At 44.1% G+C, this 16,917-nt stretch overlaps 1 protein-coding gene across 1 annotated transcript in view; it reads left to right on the forward strand.

The window, feature by feature from the left end:
* The window catches only part of ubap1 (ubiquitin associated protein 1), a 73,100-nt gene that overhangs the window by 38,788 nt on the left and 17,395 nt on the right, over positions 1-16,917 (forward strand). Inside the window, exon 4 of the mRNA XM_067984766.1 lies at positions 14,619-15,563. Coding sequence (XP_067840867.1) covers positions 14,619-15,563 — 945 coding nt within the window. The remainder of the gene's footprint in view (positions 1-14,618; positions 15,564-16,917) is intronic.

Raw genomic sequence — 16,917 nt, forward strand, 5'->3', positions numbered from 1 at the left:
CACATTTGTCTACATTGAATTCCATCTGCCACAGTTTTGCCCATTCACCCAATCTATCAATATCGCTTTGTAATTTTATGTTTTCATTTACAATGCCACCAATCTTTGTGTCATCGGCAAACTTAGATATGAGACTTTACATGCCTAAGTCATTAATAAATTACTCCATGGAGTCCTGCGGGACTCCACTAGTCACATCCTGCTAATGTGAGTACCTACCCATTATCCCTACTCTCTGTCTCCTTTCGCTCAGCCAACTTCCTAACCAAGTCTGTATTTTTCCCTTGATTCCATGGGCTTCTATCTTAGCTAACAGTCTCTTATGTGGGACCTTATCAAATGCCTTCTGGAAGTCCATATAAATAACATCCATTGACATTCCCCTGTCCATTACTTTATTCACCTCTTCAAAAAATTCAGTTAGATTTGTCAGGCACGACCTACCTTTCACAAATCCGTGCTGGCTCTCTCTGATTAACTGAAAATTCTCGAGGTGTTCAGTCACCCTATTCTTAATTATAGACTCCAGCACTTTCCCCACAATAGATGTTAGGCTAACTGGTCTACAATTCCCTGGTTTCCCTCTCTCCTTTCTTAAAAAGCAGAGTGACATGTGCAATTTTCCAATCTAGAGGGACAGTTCCTGAATCTAGAGAACTTTGAAAGATTATAGTTGGGGCATCTGCAATGTGCTCACCTACTTCCTTTAAAACCCTGGGATGGAAACCATCTGGTCTTGGGGATTTGTCACTCTTTCGTGCTATTATTTTCTTCATTACTGTTGCTTTACTTATGTTAATTTTATGGAGTCCCTGTCCCCGATTCAATATTAGTTTTCTTGGGATTTCTGGCATGCTATCCTCTTTTTGTGCTGTAAATACTGACGCAAAGTAATTGTTCAACATGTCTGCCATTTCCCCATTGTCAATGACAATATCACCACTTCCAGTTTTTAAGGGGCCAACACTGCTCCTGACCACCCTCTTTTTCCTAATATAACTATAAAAGTTCTTCGTATTGGTTTTGATATCCCTTGCAAGTTTCTTTTCATACTCTCTTTTTGTAGCTCTTACTATCTGTTTTGTGACCCTTTGTTGATCTTTGTATCTTTCCCATTCGCCAGGATCTGTGCCATTTTTTGCCTTTTTATATGCCCTTTCTTTATGTCTTATACTGTCCCTTACCTCTTTAGTTGTCCATGGCTGTTTTTTTTTGGCAAGTAGAGTTCTTGCCCCTCGGGTATAAACCGATTCTGTATCACGTTAAATGTTTCTTTAAACATTTCCCACTGATCATCAGTCGTTTTACCCATTAACAGATTTGCCCAGTTTACTGTGGACAGTCCCTGTCCCTTCCCATTGAAGTCGGCCTTACCCAAGTCTAGAATCTTATCACTTTTTTCCTTTCAAACATTACATTGAACTCATTAATGTTTATGATCGCTATTGGATAGATGTTCATGCACAGTTAAGCTGTTAACTAAATCTGGTTCATTACTCATTACTAAATCTGGTATGGCTTGCCCCCTTGTTGCCTCTCGGACATACTGCTGTAGAAAACTATCCCGGACTCACAAGAAATTCACTGCCTTTCTGACAGTTGCTAGTCTGCTTTTCCCAATCTATGTGAAGGTTGAAGTCCCCCATTAAGACCACTATGCCTTTGTTACACCCTTGTCTAATCTCTGCATTTATACAATCTAGCACTTCAGAGCTGCTGCCAGGGGTCCTATATACAACTCCCACTATAGTCTTAGATCCTTTCCTGTTTCTCAATTCAACCCATGAGGTCTCTGTTGGCTGCTTACCTCTCGTTATATCCTCCTTCATCATTTGAAGTGATTTAATCTCTAATCATTAAGGCTACTCCTCCCCCTCTTCCCTTTTCTCTATCTCTCCTGTTGACCTTAAAACCCGGTATATTTAGTTCCCAATCCTGACCATCCTGCAGCCATGTCTCAGTAATAGCTATCATGTCATACCCTCCAATTTGAATTTGAACCTGTCGTTCATTTAATTTATTCTTTATACTCCGTGCATTTGTATATAGAACTCTTAGTTGGGCCATACACCCTAGCCTGACTCGCTTACACTCGCTGTGTAAAACTTTTTTCCTCATGTCACCTTTGGTTCTTTTGCCAATCACCTTAAATCTGTGTCCTCGGATTCTTGACCCTTCCGCCAATGGGAACATAGAATCATATAAAATTTATGGCGCAGTAGGAGGCTATTTGGCCCATCGTGTCCACGCCGGCCGAAAATGAGCCACCCAGCCTAATCCCACTTTCCAGCACTTGGCCTTTGGCCTTACAGGTCACGACACTTCAGGTGCACATCCAGGTCCTTTTTAATGAGTTGAGGGTTTCTGCCTCTACCACCCTTTTTCAGGCAGTGAGTTCCAGACCCCCACCAGCCTCTGGGTGAAAACATTTCTCCTCAGCTCCCCTCTAATCCTTCTACCAATCACTTTAAATCTATGCCCCCTGATTATTGATCTCTCTTCTAAGGGAAATAGGCCCTTCCTATCCACTCTATCTGGGCCCATCATAATTTTGTACACCTCAATTAAATCACCCTGCAGCCTCCTCTGTTCCAAGGAAGACAACCCCAGCCAATCCAATCTTTGCTCATAGCTAAAATTCTCCAGTCCTGGCAACATCCTCGTAAATCTCCTCTGCACCCTCTCTAGTGCAATCGCGTCGTTCCTGTAATGTAGTGACCTGAACTGTATGCAGTACTCAAGTTGTGGCCTAACTAGTGTTTTATTTAGTTCCAGCATAACTCCCCTGCTCTTATATTCTATGCCTCGACTAATAAAGGAAAGTATCCCATATGTCTTCTTAACCACCTCATCTACCTGTCCTGCTACCTTCAGGGATCTATGGTCATGTACTCCAAGGTCCCCCACTTCCTCTACACCTCTCAGTATCTTCCCATTTATTGTGTATTCACTTGCCTTGTTTGCCCTCCCCAACAAGAGAGTGTCGAACCACCTCCCCATGACATTCAATGGCATTGCCATCGCCGAATCCCCCACCACCAACATCCTGGGGGTCACCGTTGATCAGAAACTTATCTGGACCAGCCACATAAATACTGTGGCTACAAGAGCAGGTCAGAGGCTGGGTATTCTGTGGCAAGTGACTCACCTCCTGACTCCCCAAAGCCTTTCCACCATCTACAAGGCACAAGTCCAGGAGTGTGATGGAATACTCTCCACTTGCCTGGATGAGTGCAGCTCCAACAACACTCAAGAAGCTCAACACCATCCAGGACAAAGCAGCCCGCTTGATTGGCACCCCATCCACCACCCTAAACATTCACTCCCTTCACCACCGGCGCACCGTGACTGCAGTGTGTACCATCCACAGGATGCACTACAGTAACTCGCCATGGCTTCTTCGACAGCACCTCCCAAGCCCCTGACCTAGAAGGACAAGGGCAGCAGGCACATGGGAACAACACCACCTGCACATTCTCCTCCAAGTCACACACCATCCCCACTTGGAAATATATAGGGCCGTTCGTTTATCGTCGCTGGGTCAAAATCCTGGAACTCCCTACCTAACAGCACTGTTGGAGAACCTTCGCCACACGGACTGCAGCGGTTCAAGAAGGTGGCTCACCCCCTCCTTCTCGAGGGCAGTTAGGGATGGGCAATAAATGCTGGCCTTGCCAGCGACACCCACATCCCATGAACGAATAAAAAAAAATGCATAACCTCACATTTCTCTGGATTGAATTCCATTTGCCACTTTTCTGCCCACCTGACCAGTCCATTGATATCTTCCTTCAGTCTACAGCTTTCCTCCTCACTATCCAACCACATGGCCAATTTTTGTATCATCTGCAAACTTCTTAATTATGCCCTCTACATTTAAGTCCAAATCATTAATATATACCACAAAAAGCAAGGGACCTAGTAGTGAGCCCTGCGGAGCCCCAATGGAAACATCCTTCCAGTCACAAAAACACCTGTCGACCATTACCCTTTGCTTCCTGCCACTGAGCCAATTTTGGATCCAACTTGCCACTTTCCCTTGGATCCCATGGGCTTGTACTTTTTTGACCAGACTGCCATGTGGGACCTTGTCAAAAGCCTTGCTAAATCCATGAAGACTACATCAAATGCACTACCCTCATCTACACTCCTTGTTACCTCTTCAAAAAATTCAATCTAGTTAGTCAATTACGACCTTCCCGAAACAAATCCATGCTGACTGTCCTTGATTACTCCATGCCTTTCTAAGTGACTGTCCCTCAGAATTGATTCCAATAATTTAGACTGACTGGCCTGTAATCACTCGGTCTATCCCTCGCTCCCTTTTTAAACAACGGTACAACGTTAACAGTCCTCCAATCTTCCGACACCACGCCTGTATCCAGTGAGGATTGCAAAATGATGGTCAGACCCTCCTCTATTTCCCCTCCTTGCTTCTTTTAACAGCCTGGGATACATTTCATCCGGCTCTGGTAATTTATCTACTTTCAAAGATGCTAATCCCCTTAATACTTCCTCTCTCTTTGTGTTTATCCCGTCCAATATTTCACACTCTCCCTCCTCAACTACAATGTCTGCATCGTCCCTCTCTTTTGTGAAGACAGACGCAAAGTATTCATTAAGAACCACACCAACATCTTCCGCCTCCACACATAGGTTACCTTTTTGGTCTCTTAATAGGCCCTACTCTTTCCTTAGTCATCCTCTTGCTCTTAATGTATTTATACAACATATTTGGGTTTTCCTTGATTTTACTTGCCAATATTTTTTCATGCCCTCTCTTTGCTTTCCTAATTTCCTTTATAATTTCACCCCTGCACTTTCTATACTCCTCTAGGCTTTCTGCAGTATTGAGTTCTCGGTGTCTGACATAAGCTTTCCTTTTCTGCCTTATATTACCCTGTATGCTCCTTGACATCCAGAGGGCTCTAGAATTGGCAGTCCCACCCTTTTTCTGTAATAGCTGAGATATCATACTGCCAAGTGTCTATCTGTGCCCTCAGCTCATCTGCCTTATTCGCTATACTCCTTGCATTGAGGGATATTCCATGAAGCACTGCCAAACTTCCTTATTGTTTATTTTCCAACCTTAGTTTCATCTGCCTTCCAAACTCACTTACTAATTTTCTGCCTTCCATCTCCAGTTGTGATTCTGGCCCACCTGGATACTAAACTCTGGTTCCCATCCCCCTGTCAAGCTAGTTCAAACCCTCCCCGAAAGGAACAGTTTCTCTCTATCTACTCTGTTTAGACCCTTCATGATTTTGAATACCTCTACCAAATCTCCTCTTAACCTTCTCTGTTCCAAGGAGAACAATCCCAGCTTTTCTAGTCTATCCACGTAACTAATGTCCCTCATCCCTGGAATCATTCTAGTAAATCTCTTCTGCACCCTCTAAGGCCTTCACATCTTTCCTGAAGTGCAGTGTCCAGAACTGGACACAATACTCTAGTTATGGCCAAACCAGTGCTTTATAAAGGTTCATCATGACTTACTTGCTTTTGTACTCTGTGCCTCTATTTATAAAGCCCAGGATCCCATATGCTTTTTTAACCACTTTCTCAACCTGCCCTGCCACCTTCAGTGATTTCTGTACATATACCCTCAGATCTCTCTGTTCCTGTACTCCTTTTAGAATTGTGCCCTTTAATTTATATTGCCTCTCCTCATTCGTCCTACTGAAATGTATCACTTTGCATTTTTCTGTGTTAAATTTCATTTGCCACGTGTCCGCCTGTTCCACAATCCTGTCTATATCCTCTTGAAGTCTATCATTATCCCCTTCACTGTTTTCTTCACTTCCAAGTTTTGTGTCATCTGCAAATTTGAAAATTGTGCCCTCTACACCCGAGCCCAAGTCATTAATATATATCAAGAAAAGCAGTAGTCCTAGTACCGACTCCTGGGGAACACCAGTTGTGTACCTCCCTCTAGTCTGATAAACAACCGTTCACCGCTACTCCCTGTTTCCTGTTACTTAGCTAATGATTGCAGCCCATTATGCGGCACTTGATCAACACCTTTTGAAAGTCCATATACACGACATCAACTGCATTGCCCTCATCGACCTTCTCTGTTACCTCATCAAAAAACTCTATGAAGTTAGTTAAACACGATTTGCCTTCAACAAATCCGTGCTGGCTTTCCCTAATCAATCCACACTTTTCCAAGTGACTGTTAATTCTGTCCCAGATTATCGTTTCTAAAAGTTTCCCCACCACCGAGGTCAAACTGACTGGCCTGTAGTTGCTGGGTTTATCCTTACACCCTTTTTTGAACAAGGGTGTACATTTGCAATCATCCAGTCCTTTGGCACCACCCTTGTATCTAAGGATATTTGGAAGATAATGGCCAGTACCTCCGCAATTTCCACCCTTACTTCCCTCAGCAACCTAGGATGCATCCCATCCGGATCGGGTGACTTATCTACTTTAAGTACAGCTAGCCTTTCAAGTACCCCCTCTTTATCAATTTTTAGCCCATCCAGTGTCTCAACTACATTTTCCTTTACTGAGACTCTGGCAGTATCATCTTCCTTGGTAAAGACAGATACAAAGTACTCATTTAGGGCCTCGGCCATGCCCTCTGCCTCTATGAGTAGATCTCCTTTTTGGTCTCTAATCGGCCCACCCCTCCTCTTATAACCCATTTACTGTTTACATGCCTATAGAAGACTCTTGGATTCCCTTTTATGTTGGCTGCCGGTCTATTCTCATACTCTCTATTTGCCCCTCTTATTTCCTTTTTCACTTCCTCTCTCAGCTTTCTTTATTCAGCTTGGTTCTCACTTGTGTTATCAACCTGACATCTGTCATCCGCCTCTTTTTTCTGCTTCATCTTACTCTCTATCTCTTTTGTCATTCAGGGAGCTCTGGCTTTAGTTGGCCCACCTTTCTCCCTCGTGGGAATGTACCTAGACTGTACCCGAACCATCTCCTCCTTAAAGGTCTCCCATTGTTCGATTACAGTTTTGCCTGCTAGTCTTTGATTCCAATTTACCCGGGCCAGATCAGTTCTCAACCCACTGAAATTGATCCTCCTCCAATTGAGTATTTTTAGTTTAGAGTGGTCCTTGTCCTTTTCCATAGCTATTCTAAACCTTATGATACTATGATTGCTGTTCCCTAAATGTTCCCCCGCTGACAGTTGCTCCATTTGGCCTGCCTCTTTCCCCAGAACCAAACCCGGAAATGCCTCCTTCCTTGTTCTGCTGGACACGTACTGATCAAGAAAGTTCTCCTGAACACACTTCAAAAATTCCTCCCCCTCGTTGCCCCTTATTATTACTATCCCAGTCTATATTAGGATCGTTGAAATCTCCTGTTATCACTACTCTATCTCTTTTGCACCTCTCTGTAATTTCTCTGCAAATTTGCTGATCTATAAGCTATACAAAACCCTGGTTAGACCGCACCTGGAGTACTGTGAGCAGTTCTGGGCACCGCACCTTCGGAAAGACATATTGGCCTTGGAGGGAGTGCAGCGTAGGTTTACTAGAATGATACCTGGACTTCAAGGGTTAAGTTACGAGGAGAGATTACACCAATTGGGGTTGTATTCTCTAGAGTTTAGAAGGTTAAGGGGTGATCTGATCGAAGTTTATAAGATATTAAGGGGAAGAGATAGAGTGGATAGGGAGAAACTATTTCTGCTGGTTGGGGATTTTAGGGGTAGGGGGCACAGTCTAAAAATTAGAGCCAGACCTTTCAGGAGCGAGATTAGAAAACATTTCTACACACAAAGGGTTGTAGAAGTTTGGAACTCTCTTCCGTAAACGACAGTTGATACTAGCTCAATTGCTAAATTTAAATCTGAGATAGATAGCTTTTTGACAATCAAAGGTATTAAGGGATATGGGCCAAAGACGGGTATATGGAGTTAGATCACAGATCAGCCATGATCTTATCAAATGGCGGGGCAGGCACAAGGGGCTGAATGGCCCACTCCTGTTCCTAAGTTCCTATATCCTTCCCACTAGTTGGAAGCCTATAGAATGCACCCAGTAGTATAATGGCACTGCTATTGTTTCTTAACACTAACCAAATAGATTCTGTCCTTAACCCTTCCAGGACCTCATTTCTCTTCAGCACTGCAATATTCTCCTTAATCAATACTGCGACCCCCCTCCTTTCTTTCCTTCCCTATCTTTCCTGAACACCTTGTATCCAGGAATGTTTAGTACCCATCATGCCCCTTTTTGAGCCAGGTCTCCGTTATCGCTGCGACATGCTGTCCTTTGGCAATATAATCCGAAGACATGGGGTCAGGTTCCACATGTATGCTAACAACACCCAGCTGTACCTCTCCATTACCTCACCTGACATAAGAACATAAGAACATAAGAACATAAGAAATTGGAGCAGGAGTAGGCCAATCGGCCCCTCGAGCCTGCTCCGCCATTCAATAAGATCATGGCTGATCTGATCCCAACCACGAATCTAAAGAACACAAGAAGTCGGAGCAGGACCCGGCCACATAGCCCCTGGGCCCTCTCCGCCACCCACAGGGCATTGACCGATCCGAACTCAGCTTCATGTCCAATTTCCTGCCCGCTCCCCATAACCCCTAATTCCCTTTACTTCTAGGAAACTGTCTATTTCTGTTTTAAATTTATCTAATGATGTAGCTTCCACAGCTTCCTGGGGCAGCAAATTCCACAGACCGACCACCCTCTGAGTGAAGAAGTTTCTCCTCATCTCAGTTTTGAAAGAGCAGCCCCTTATTCTAAGATTATGCCCCCCAGTTCTAGTTTCACCCATCTTTGGGAACATCCTTACTGCATCCACCCGATCAAGACCCTTCACAATCTTATATGTTTCAATAAGATCGCCTCTCATTCTTCTGAACTCCAATGAGTAGAGTCCCAATCTACTCAACCTCTCCTCATATGTCCGCCCCCTCATCCCCGGGATTAACCGAGTGAACCTTCTTTGTACTGCCTCGAGAGCAAGTATGTCTTTTCTTAAGTATGGAGACCAAAACTGTATGCAGTATTCCAGGTGCGGTCTCACCAATACCTTATATAACTGCAGCAATACCTCCTTGTTTTTATATTCTATCCCCCTAGCAATAAAAGCCAACATTCCGTTGGCTTTCTTGATCACCTGCTGCACCTGCATACCAACTTTTTGATTTTCTTGCACTAGGACCCCCAGATCCCTTTGTACTGCACTACTTTCCAGTCTCTCGCCATTAAGAAAATAACTTGCTCTCTGATTTTTCCTGCCAAAGTGCATAACCTCACATTTTCCAATATTATATTGCATCTGCCAAATCTCCGCCCACTCACCCAGCCTGTCTATATCCCCTTGCAGGTTTTTTATGTCCTCCTCACTCTCTACTTTCCCTCCCATCTTTGTATCATCTGCAAATTTTGATATGTTGCACTCGGTCCCCTCCTCCAAATCGTTAATATAGATTGTAAAGAGTTGGGGACCCAGCACCGACCCCTGTGGAACACCACTGGTTACTGGTTGCCAGTCCGAAAATGAACCATTTATCCCAACTCTCTGCTTCCTGTTCGATAACCAATCCTCCACCCATGCCAGAATATTACCCCCAATCCCGTGATTTTTTATCTTAAGTAATAATCTTTTATGTGGCACCTTGTCGAATGCCTTCTGGAAGTCTAAATACACTACGTCCACTGGTTCCCCTTTATCCACCCTATACGTTATATCCTCGAAGAACTCAAGCAAATTTGTCAGACATGACTTCCCCTTCATAAAGCCATGCTGACTTTGTCCTATTAAATTATGCTTATCTAAATGTTCCGTTACTGTCTCCTTAATAATAGACTCCAAAATTTTACCCACCACAGATGTTAAGCTAACTGGCCTATAATTTCCAGCCTTCTGCCTACTACCCTTTTTAAATAACGGTGTTACATTAGCAGTTTTCCAATCTGCCGGGACCTCTCCTGAGTCCAGGGAATTTTGGAAAACTATCACCAAAGCATCCACAATCCCTACTGCCACTTCCCTCAAGACCCTAGGATGGAAGCCATCAGGTCCAGGGGATTTATCCGCCTTGAGTCCCATTATTTTACTGAGTACCATCTCCTGAGTGATTTTAATCGTATTTAGCTCCTCCCCCCCGAGAGTCCCCTGTTTGTCCAGTGTTGGGATATTCTTAGTGCCCTCTACTGTAAAGACTGAAACAAAATATTTGTTCAGCATTTTTGCCATCTCCATGTTTCCCACCATTAATTTCCCGGTCTCATCCTCTAAGGGACCTATGTTTGCCTTAGCCACCCTTTTTCTTTTTATATAACTATAGAAACTCTTGCTATCTGTTTTTATATTTTTTGCTAATTTCTTTTCATAATCTAACTTCCCTTTCTTAATCAATCCTTTAGTTACTTTTTGCTGTCTTTTGAAGAATTCCCAATCTTCTATCCTCCCACTAAGTTTGGCTACCTTATATGTCCTTGTTTTTAGTCGGATACTATCCTTGATTTCTTTACTTAGCCACGGATGGCTGTCATTTCTTTTACACCCTTTTTTCCTCAGTGGAATATATTTATTTTGAAAGTTGTAAAATAACTCCCTAAATGAACACCACTGCTCATGTACCGTCTTACCCTTTAATCTATTTTCCCAGTCCACTTTAATCAATTCCGCTCTCATACCATCATAGTCTCCTTTATTCAAGCTCAGTACGCTTGTTTGAGAATCAACCTTCTCACCCTCTAATTGGATATGGAATTCAACCATGTTGTGGTCGCTCGTTCCAAGGGGATCCTTAACTAGGACATTATTAATTAATCCTGACTCATTACACAGGACCAGGTCCAAGGTTGCCTGCCCCCTTGTAGGATCAGTTACATACTGCTCAAGAAATCCATCCCTGATGCACTCAATGAACTCGTCCTCAAGGCTGCTCTGCCCAATTTGATTTGTCCAGTTAATATGATAATTAAAATCCCCCATAATTATGGCAGTTCCCTTATTGCATGCCCCGACTATCTCCTGATTAATACTTCTTCCAGCAGAGTTGCAACTATTAGGAGGCCTATATACTACGCCCACTAATGTTTTTTTCCCCTTATTATTCCTTATCTCCACCCAAACTGTTTCATTATCTTGATGCTTTGTCCCAATATCATTTCTCTGTATTACAGTGATTCCTTCCTTTATTAACATAGCCACCCCACTGACCCTTCCAATGCCTCTGTGTTGTTAGACTGTTTGTGCGATATCCATTACCAACAAGCCAGGGGATCAACCCTGGTTCAATGAGGAGTGTAGAAGAGCATGCCAGGAGCAGCACCAGGCGTACCTAACAATGAGGTGCCAACCTGGTGAAGCTACAACTCAGGACTACATGCATGCTAAACAGCAGAAGCAACATGCTATAGACAGAGCTAAGCGATTCCACAACCAACGGATCAGATCAAAGCTCTGCAGTCCTGCCACATCCAGTCGTGAATGGTGGTGGACAATTAAACAACGAACGGGAGGAGGAGGCTCTGCAAACATCCCCATCCTCAATGATGGCGGAGTCCAGCACGTGAGTGCAAAAGACAAGGCTGAAGCGTTTGCAACCATCTTCAGCCAGAAGTGCCGAGTGGATAATCCATCTCAGCCTCCTCCCGATATCCCCACCATCACGGAAGCCAGTCTTCGGCCAATTCGATTCACTCCACGTGATATCAAGAAACGGCTGAGTGCACTGGATACAGCAAAGGCTATGGGCCCTGACAACATCCCAGCTGTAGTGCTGAAGACTTGTGCTCCAGAACTAGCTGCGCCTCTAGCCAAGCTGTTCCAGTACAGCTACAACACTGGCATCCACCCGACAATGTGGAAAATTGCCCAGGTATGTCCTGTCCACAAAAAGCAGGACAAATCCAATCCGGCCAATTACCGCCCCATCAGTCTACTCTCAATCATCAGCAAAGTGATGGAAGGTGTCGTCGACAGTGCTATCAAGCGGCACTTACTCACCAATAACCTGCTCACCGATGCTCAGTTTGGGTTCCGCCAGGACCACTCGGCTTCAGACCTCATTACAGCCTTGGTCCAAACATGGACAAAAGAGCTGAATTCCAGAGGTGAGGTGAGAGTGACTGCCCTTGACATCAAGGCAGCATTTGACCGAGTGTGGCACCAAGGAGCCCTAGTAAAATTGAAGTCAATGGGAATCAGGGGGAAAACTCTCCAGTGGCTGGAGTCATACCTAGCACAAAGGAAGATGTTAGTGGTTATTGGAGGCCAATCATCTCAGCCCCAAGGCATTGCTGCAGGAGTTCCTCAGGGCAGTGTCCTAGGCCCAACCATCTTCAGCTGCTTCATCAATGACCTTCCCTTCATCATAAGGTCAGAAATGGGGATGTTCGCTGATGACTGCACAGTGTTCAGTTCCATTCGCAACCCCTCAGATAATGAAGCAGTCCGAGCCTGCATGCAGCAAGACCTGGACAACATCCAGGCTTGGGCTGATAAGTGGCAAGTAACATTCGCGCCAGATAAGTGCCAGGCAATGACCATCTCCAACAAGAGAGAGTCTAACCACCTCCCCTTGACATTCAACGGCATTACCATCGCCGAATCCCCCACCATCAACATCCTGGGGGTCACCATTGACCAGAAACTTAACTGGACCAGCCATATAAATACTGTGGCTACAAGAGCAGGTCAGAGGCTGGGTATTCTGCGGCGAGTGACTCACCTCCTGACTCCCCAAAGCCTTTCCACCATCTACAAGGCACAAGTCAGGAGTGTGATGGAATACTCTCCACTTGCCTGGATGAGTGCAGCTCCAACAACACTCAAGAAGCTCGACACCATTCAAGATAAAGCAGCCCGCTTGATTGGCACCCCATCCACCACCCTAAACATTCACTCCCTTCACCACCGGCGCACTGTGGCTGCAGTGTGCACCATCCACAGGATGCACTGCAGCAACTCGCCAAGGCTTCTTCGACAGCACCTCCCAAACCCGCGACCTCTACCACCTAGAAGGACAAGGGCAGCAGGCGCATGGGAACAACACCACCTGCACGTTCCCCTCCAAGTCACACACCATCCCGACTTGGAAATATATCGCCGTTCCTTCATTGTCGCTGGGTCAAAATCCTGGAACTCCCTTCCTAACAGCACTGTGGGAGAACCGTCACCACACGGACTGCAGCGGTTCAAGAAGGCGGCTCACCACCACCTTCTCGAGGGCAATTAGGGATGGGCAATAAATGCCGGCCTTGCCAGCGACGCACACATCCCGTGAACGAATAAAAAAAAAAGTCTTGGATGAGCCACAATTTCCTTCAGTGAAACATTGCGAAGACTGAAGCCATCATATTCGGTCCCCACCACCAATTCTGAACCCTCGCCACTGAGCCAATCCTCTTTCCCCGTCCACTGTCTGAATTTGAGCGAGACTATTCGCAGCCTTGGTGTCCTATTGACCCTGAGCTGAGCTTCCGAACCCATATCCTCTTCATCACAAAGACTGCCTACTTCCATCTCTGTAATGTCGCAGCCTTCTTCTCTGCCTCGGCCCATCTATTGCTGAAACCCTCATTCGTGTCCTTGTCACCTTTAGACTTGACAATTCCAATGCTCTCCTGGCCATCCTTGCATCCTCCACCTTCCATAAATTTCAGCTTATCCAAAACTCTGCTGCCCCATCCTGTCCACGCCAAGTCCCCTCATCCATCCCCCCCTGTGCTAGTTGAGGTACATTGTCTCCTGGTCCCCTAATGCCTCAGATTTAAAATTCTCATCCTCGTGTTTAAATCCCTTCGTGGCCTTGTCTCTCCTTATCTCTGTGACCTTCTCCAGCCCTACACACTGTTACCCCCAACTCTCCGTTCCTTTGATTCTGGCCTCTTGTGCATCCCCCACTCTTTTTGCCCCACCATTGGCAGTAGTGTTCCCTCCTTAAACCACTCTACCTATTGACATCTTTCTCCCCCTTTAAGACTATGCTTAAAACGCACCTCTGACCAAGCTTTTTGTCACCCCTCTGAATATCTCTTCTGGCTCGGCATTTTTTGTCTGATTACGCTTCAGTGAAGCACCTTGGGATGTTTTCTGTGTTGGAGGTGCTATATAAATGCAAGTTGTAATTAAAAATTGCACTCCACTTGGGTCAGCCATTTACTCAGTTTGTGAAGGCCAGCTGCCAAAACCTATTGTAGCATTCACTACATAAGTGCATGTTACTGTCAAAATCCTGGAACTCCCTACCTAACAGCACTGTGGGAGAATCTTCACCACACGGACTGCAGCGGTTCAAGAAGGCGGCTCACCATCACCTTCTCAAGGGCAATTAGGGATGGGCAATAAATGCTGGCCTCCGCAGCAATGCCCACATCCCATGAACGAATTTTTAAAAAATTTTAGATGAGGGGAAACTCCACATGTCTTGAAAAGTAACTTTTAAAAAAATTTAGTTTTTGTGTTTACTGTCAGAAATAGGACTGCTAATTTATTGAAAGTAACTTTTCTACCCTTTTACATTTGCAGTGGTTCATTTGCTTTTCCTTTATAATGGCTTTATTAAACACAGGGAATTTTCTTAGGTAGTTTAATGAAAAGTTTGTCAGCTGTGTTCCTTTCAAATTATTCTTAAATTTTTAGCACTAAAATGTGATGTTTCTATTTTTTTACAGTACGATTTCTCTTTAGAAAAGAGGACAATAAAATGGGCTGAAGAAATAAAGCAAATTCAAGCTGCACAAGAAGCAGCCAGTTTAAACAGGAAAACTTCTTCAATGACTGCTGAATCTGAGGCATTCTCAGAGAGAAAAAGTGGAGTCCAGTACACTGATGGACCACATTCTTCAGCATTTTCACTGACTATTAACCCTATACTTGCCAGTCTACGGCACAACAACATTCTAACCCCAATGCCTGCTAACAGCAATACCGTAAAACAAAAAGACCCAAGTCCCCCTTACGCAACTAAATTCAATCTTGCAGACTTTGAAAGTGAAGAGGATCCTTTTGATAAACTGGAATTGAAAACGCTAAATGATAAAGAGGAACTCAAAAACATTCTTGAAGTTCAGGCGAGTTCACGACTGATGATTATTCCAAAATTGGATAATGGGCTGGATGTGCAGATTGTGGGACCCACAAATGCATTACCAAGCCCAGAAGTGCAGGCCTCCACAGAGGAGGCTACCTCAGACTTCAAATCTCTTCACAAGCCAAATGGCCTCATAAATTTGCCACAGTTGGAGAACTGTGAAGAAGTGCCCTTTTCTGCCAAAGCATCTCTCCCACCTACTTCACCTGTCAGCAATATCAAATCTCTGTCCTTTCCTAAACTGGATTCTGATGAGAGCGAGCAGAAGACTGCTATGCTCACCGGCACTTTCCACAGCACAAGCCTACCCAATGGTACTTTGTTTAGTTCACTAAAGAACTGCGAGCACTACAAAGTGAGTGGTTTGAATGGACATAACTTCCCTGTTGCATCCATGCGTTCCTCTTCAAGTTTTGACCTTGGGATTGATAACACCACAGCAGCGTTGTCTTCTTCCAGGTGGAATGTTTCACCTGTTATGTCAACAGCTGGAACAGAGAACTCCTCTCAAAAAGCAGCAAAGCTGGTAAGATGTCCTTTTCAAATTAACTTTTTTAATTCTGCAGATTCCTCAAACTAATTCTTACAGTTGTTCAAGTATTTAATAACTTGTGGGAAAATATTTTTATTGTATACTGTTGTTTTGGCCACACAGATTGTACAACTTCTCCAGTGAAATGTAAGTTGACTGGATCAGTTACAGATACTTGAATCTAGTTTAGTTAGCCGTTTTGGAGATGTGACTGTACTGTCTATTCACTCCCATTGCCTATTCCTTGTCAGCAAAAGATGGCATTCCTCCAACCAGCAGCATTACACTAGGAAGTTGATATCAGTGACTAGAATTTACTTTTATACTACCATCTCCTCGTATTATCCAACTTTACAAATCCACATTAATGTGTGTGTGTGTGTCCAACCTGATGCACGTATTCATCCATAATGATGGCATCTTGAAATTTACAACCACTTTGACGTTGACGCCCTCTGCCAAGGACTCGCCCCATTTCATAAGTTCAAATGATTGGGGAAGATGGGTCACCTGGGCAACACAGCTTCAGACCGTGATGAAGGCCACATCAGGCCCTTTTAGAGAGCTTAATAAGAGCTCTCCCTATGATAGTAAGTTAGGTGGATTCTTTGGATATTAGAGCCTGTTTTGTCACTTAAAGGATTTTGTTCAACTTACGTATTGGGTTTTGTCTTGGGCTTCCCCTGGTAGCTGAAAGCTAAGGTATTGCAGATGCCCTTTGATGAGAAGGGCCTCTTTGGAGATGACTTTACTATAATCATCCATGCCCTTCTCACTTCCACCCCCCTTCCTTCCCCCTTGCACTCCCCTTCTTTCTCTCTATCACCGCCCCCTTCTTTCTCGCTATCACCATCCCCTTTCTCTCTATCACCGCCCCCTCCCTCCTCTTCTTTCTCGAAAACAAATATACAGGTCTATTTAAAGGTCGTACTGTTGCACAAAATGACACAATGTTCTGTCTTGTTTTTAAGATTGTTTTGTGACCTGTAACACACATTAGAATATTTTAAAAGTCTGATAGGTTTGACTGCATCAGAATAACTGATGAAATTGAAGTGTTGTATAATGTGTCTGCTTTGGATCATTTCATGGATTTTAGTAAATTATCCTATATACCGTAAATCAAAGCACTGATGTGCTTGGGAGCCGACTCGTGTGTTTCTTCATACGCTTCTGTACTATTAGCATGATTTTTTAATTGCCCTACATTCAGCTCAAATAAAAGGCTCTTGGTGTTAATCTGTGAAAATATATTTGTTCAGTTTTTCTTTACTTGTGTAACAAAACATTGTGTACAAGCAGACTAAATAAGTGGTGATGCAAGATCTGCTTTTATTACCAAAACTTA

This window comes from Heptranchias perlo, chromosome 1 (assembly GCF_035084215.1).
Source record: "Heptranchias perlo isolate sHepPer1 chromosome 1, sHepPer1.hap1, whole genome shotgun sequence".
Taxonomy (NCBI): domain Eukaryota; kingdom Metazoa; phylum Chordata; class Chondrichthyes; order Hexanchiformes; family Hexanchidae; genus Heptranchias; species Heptranchias perlo.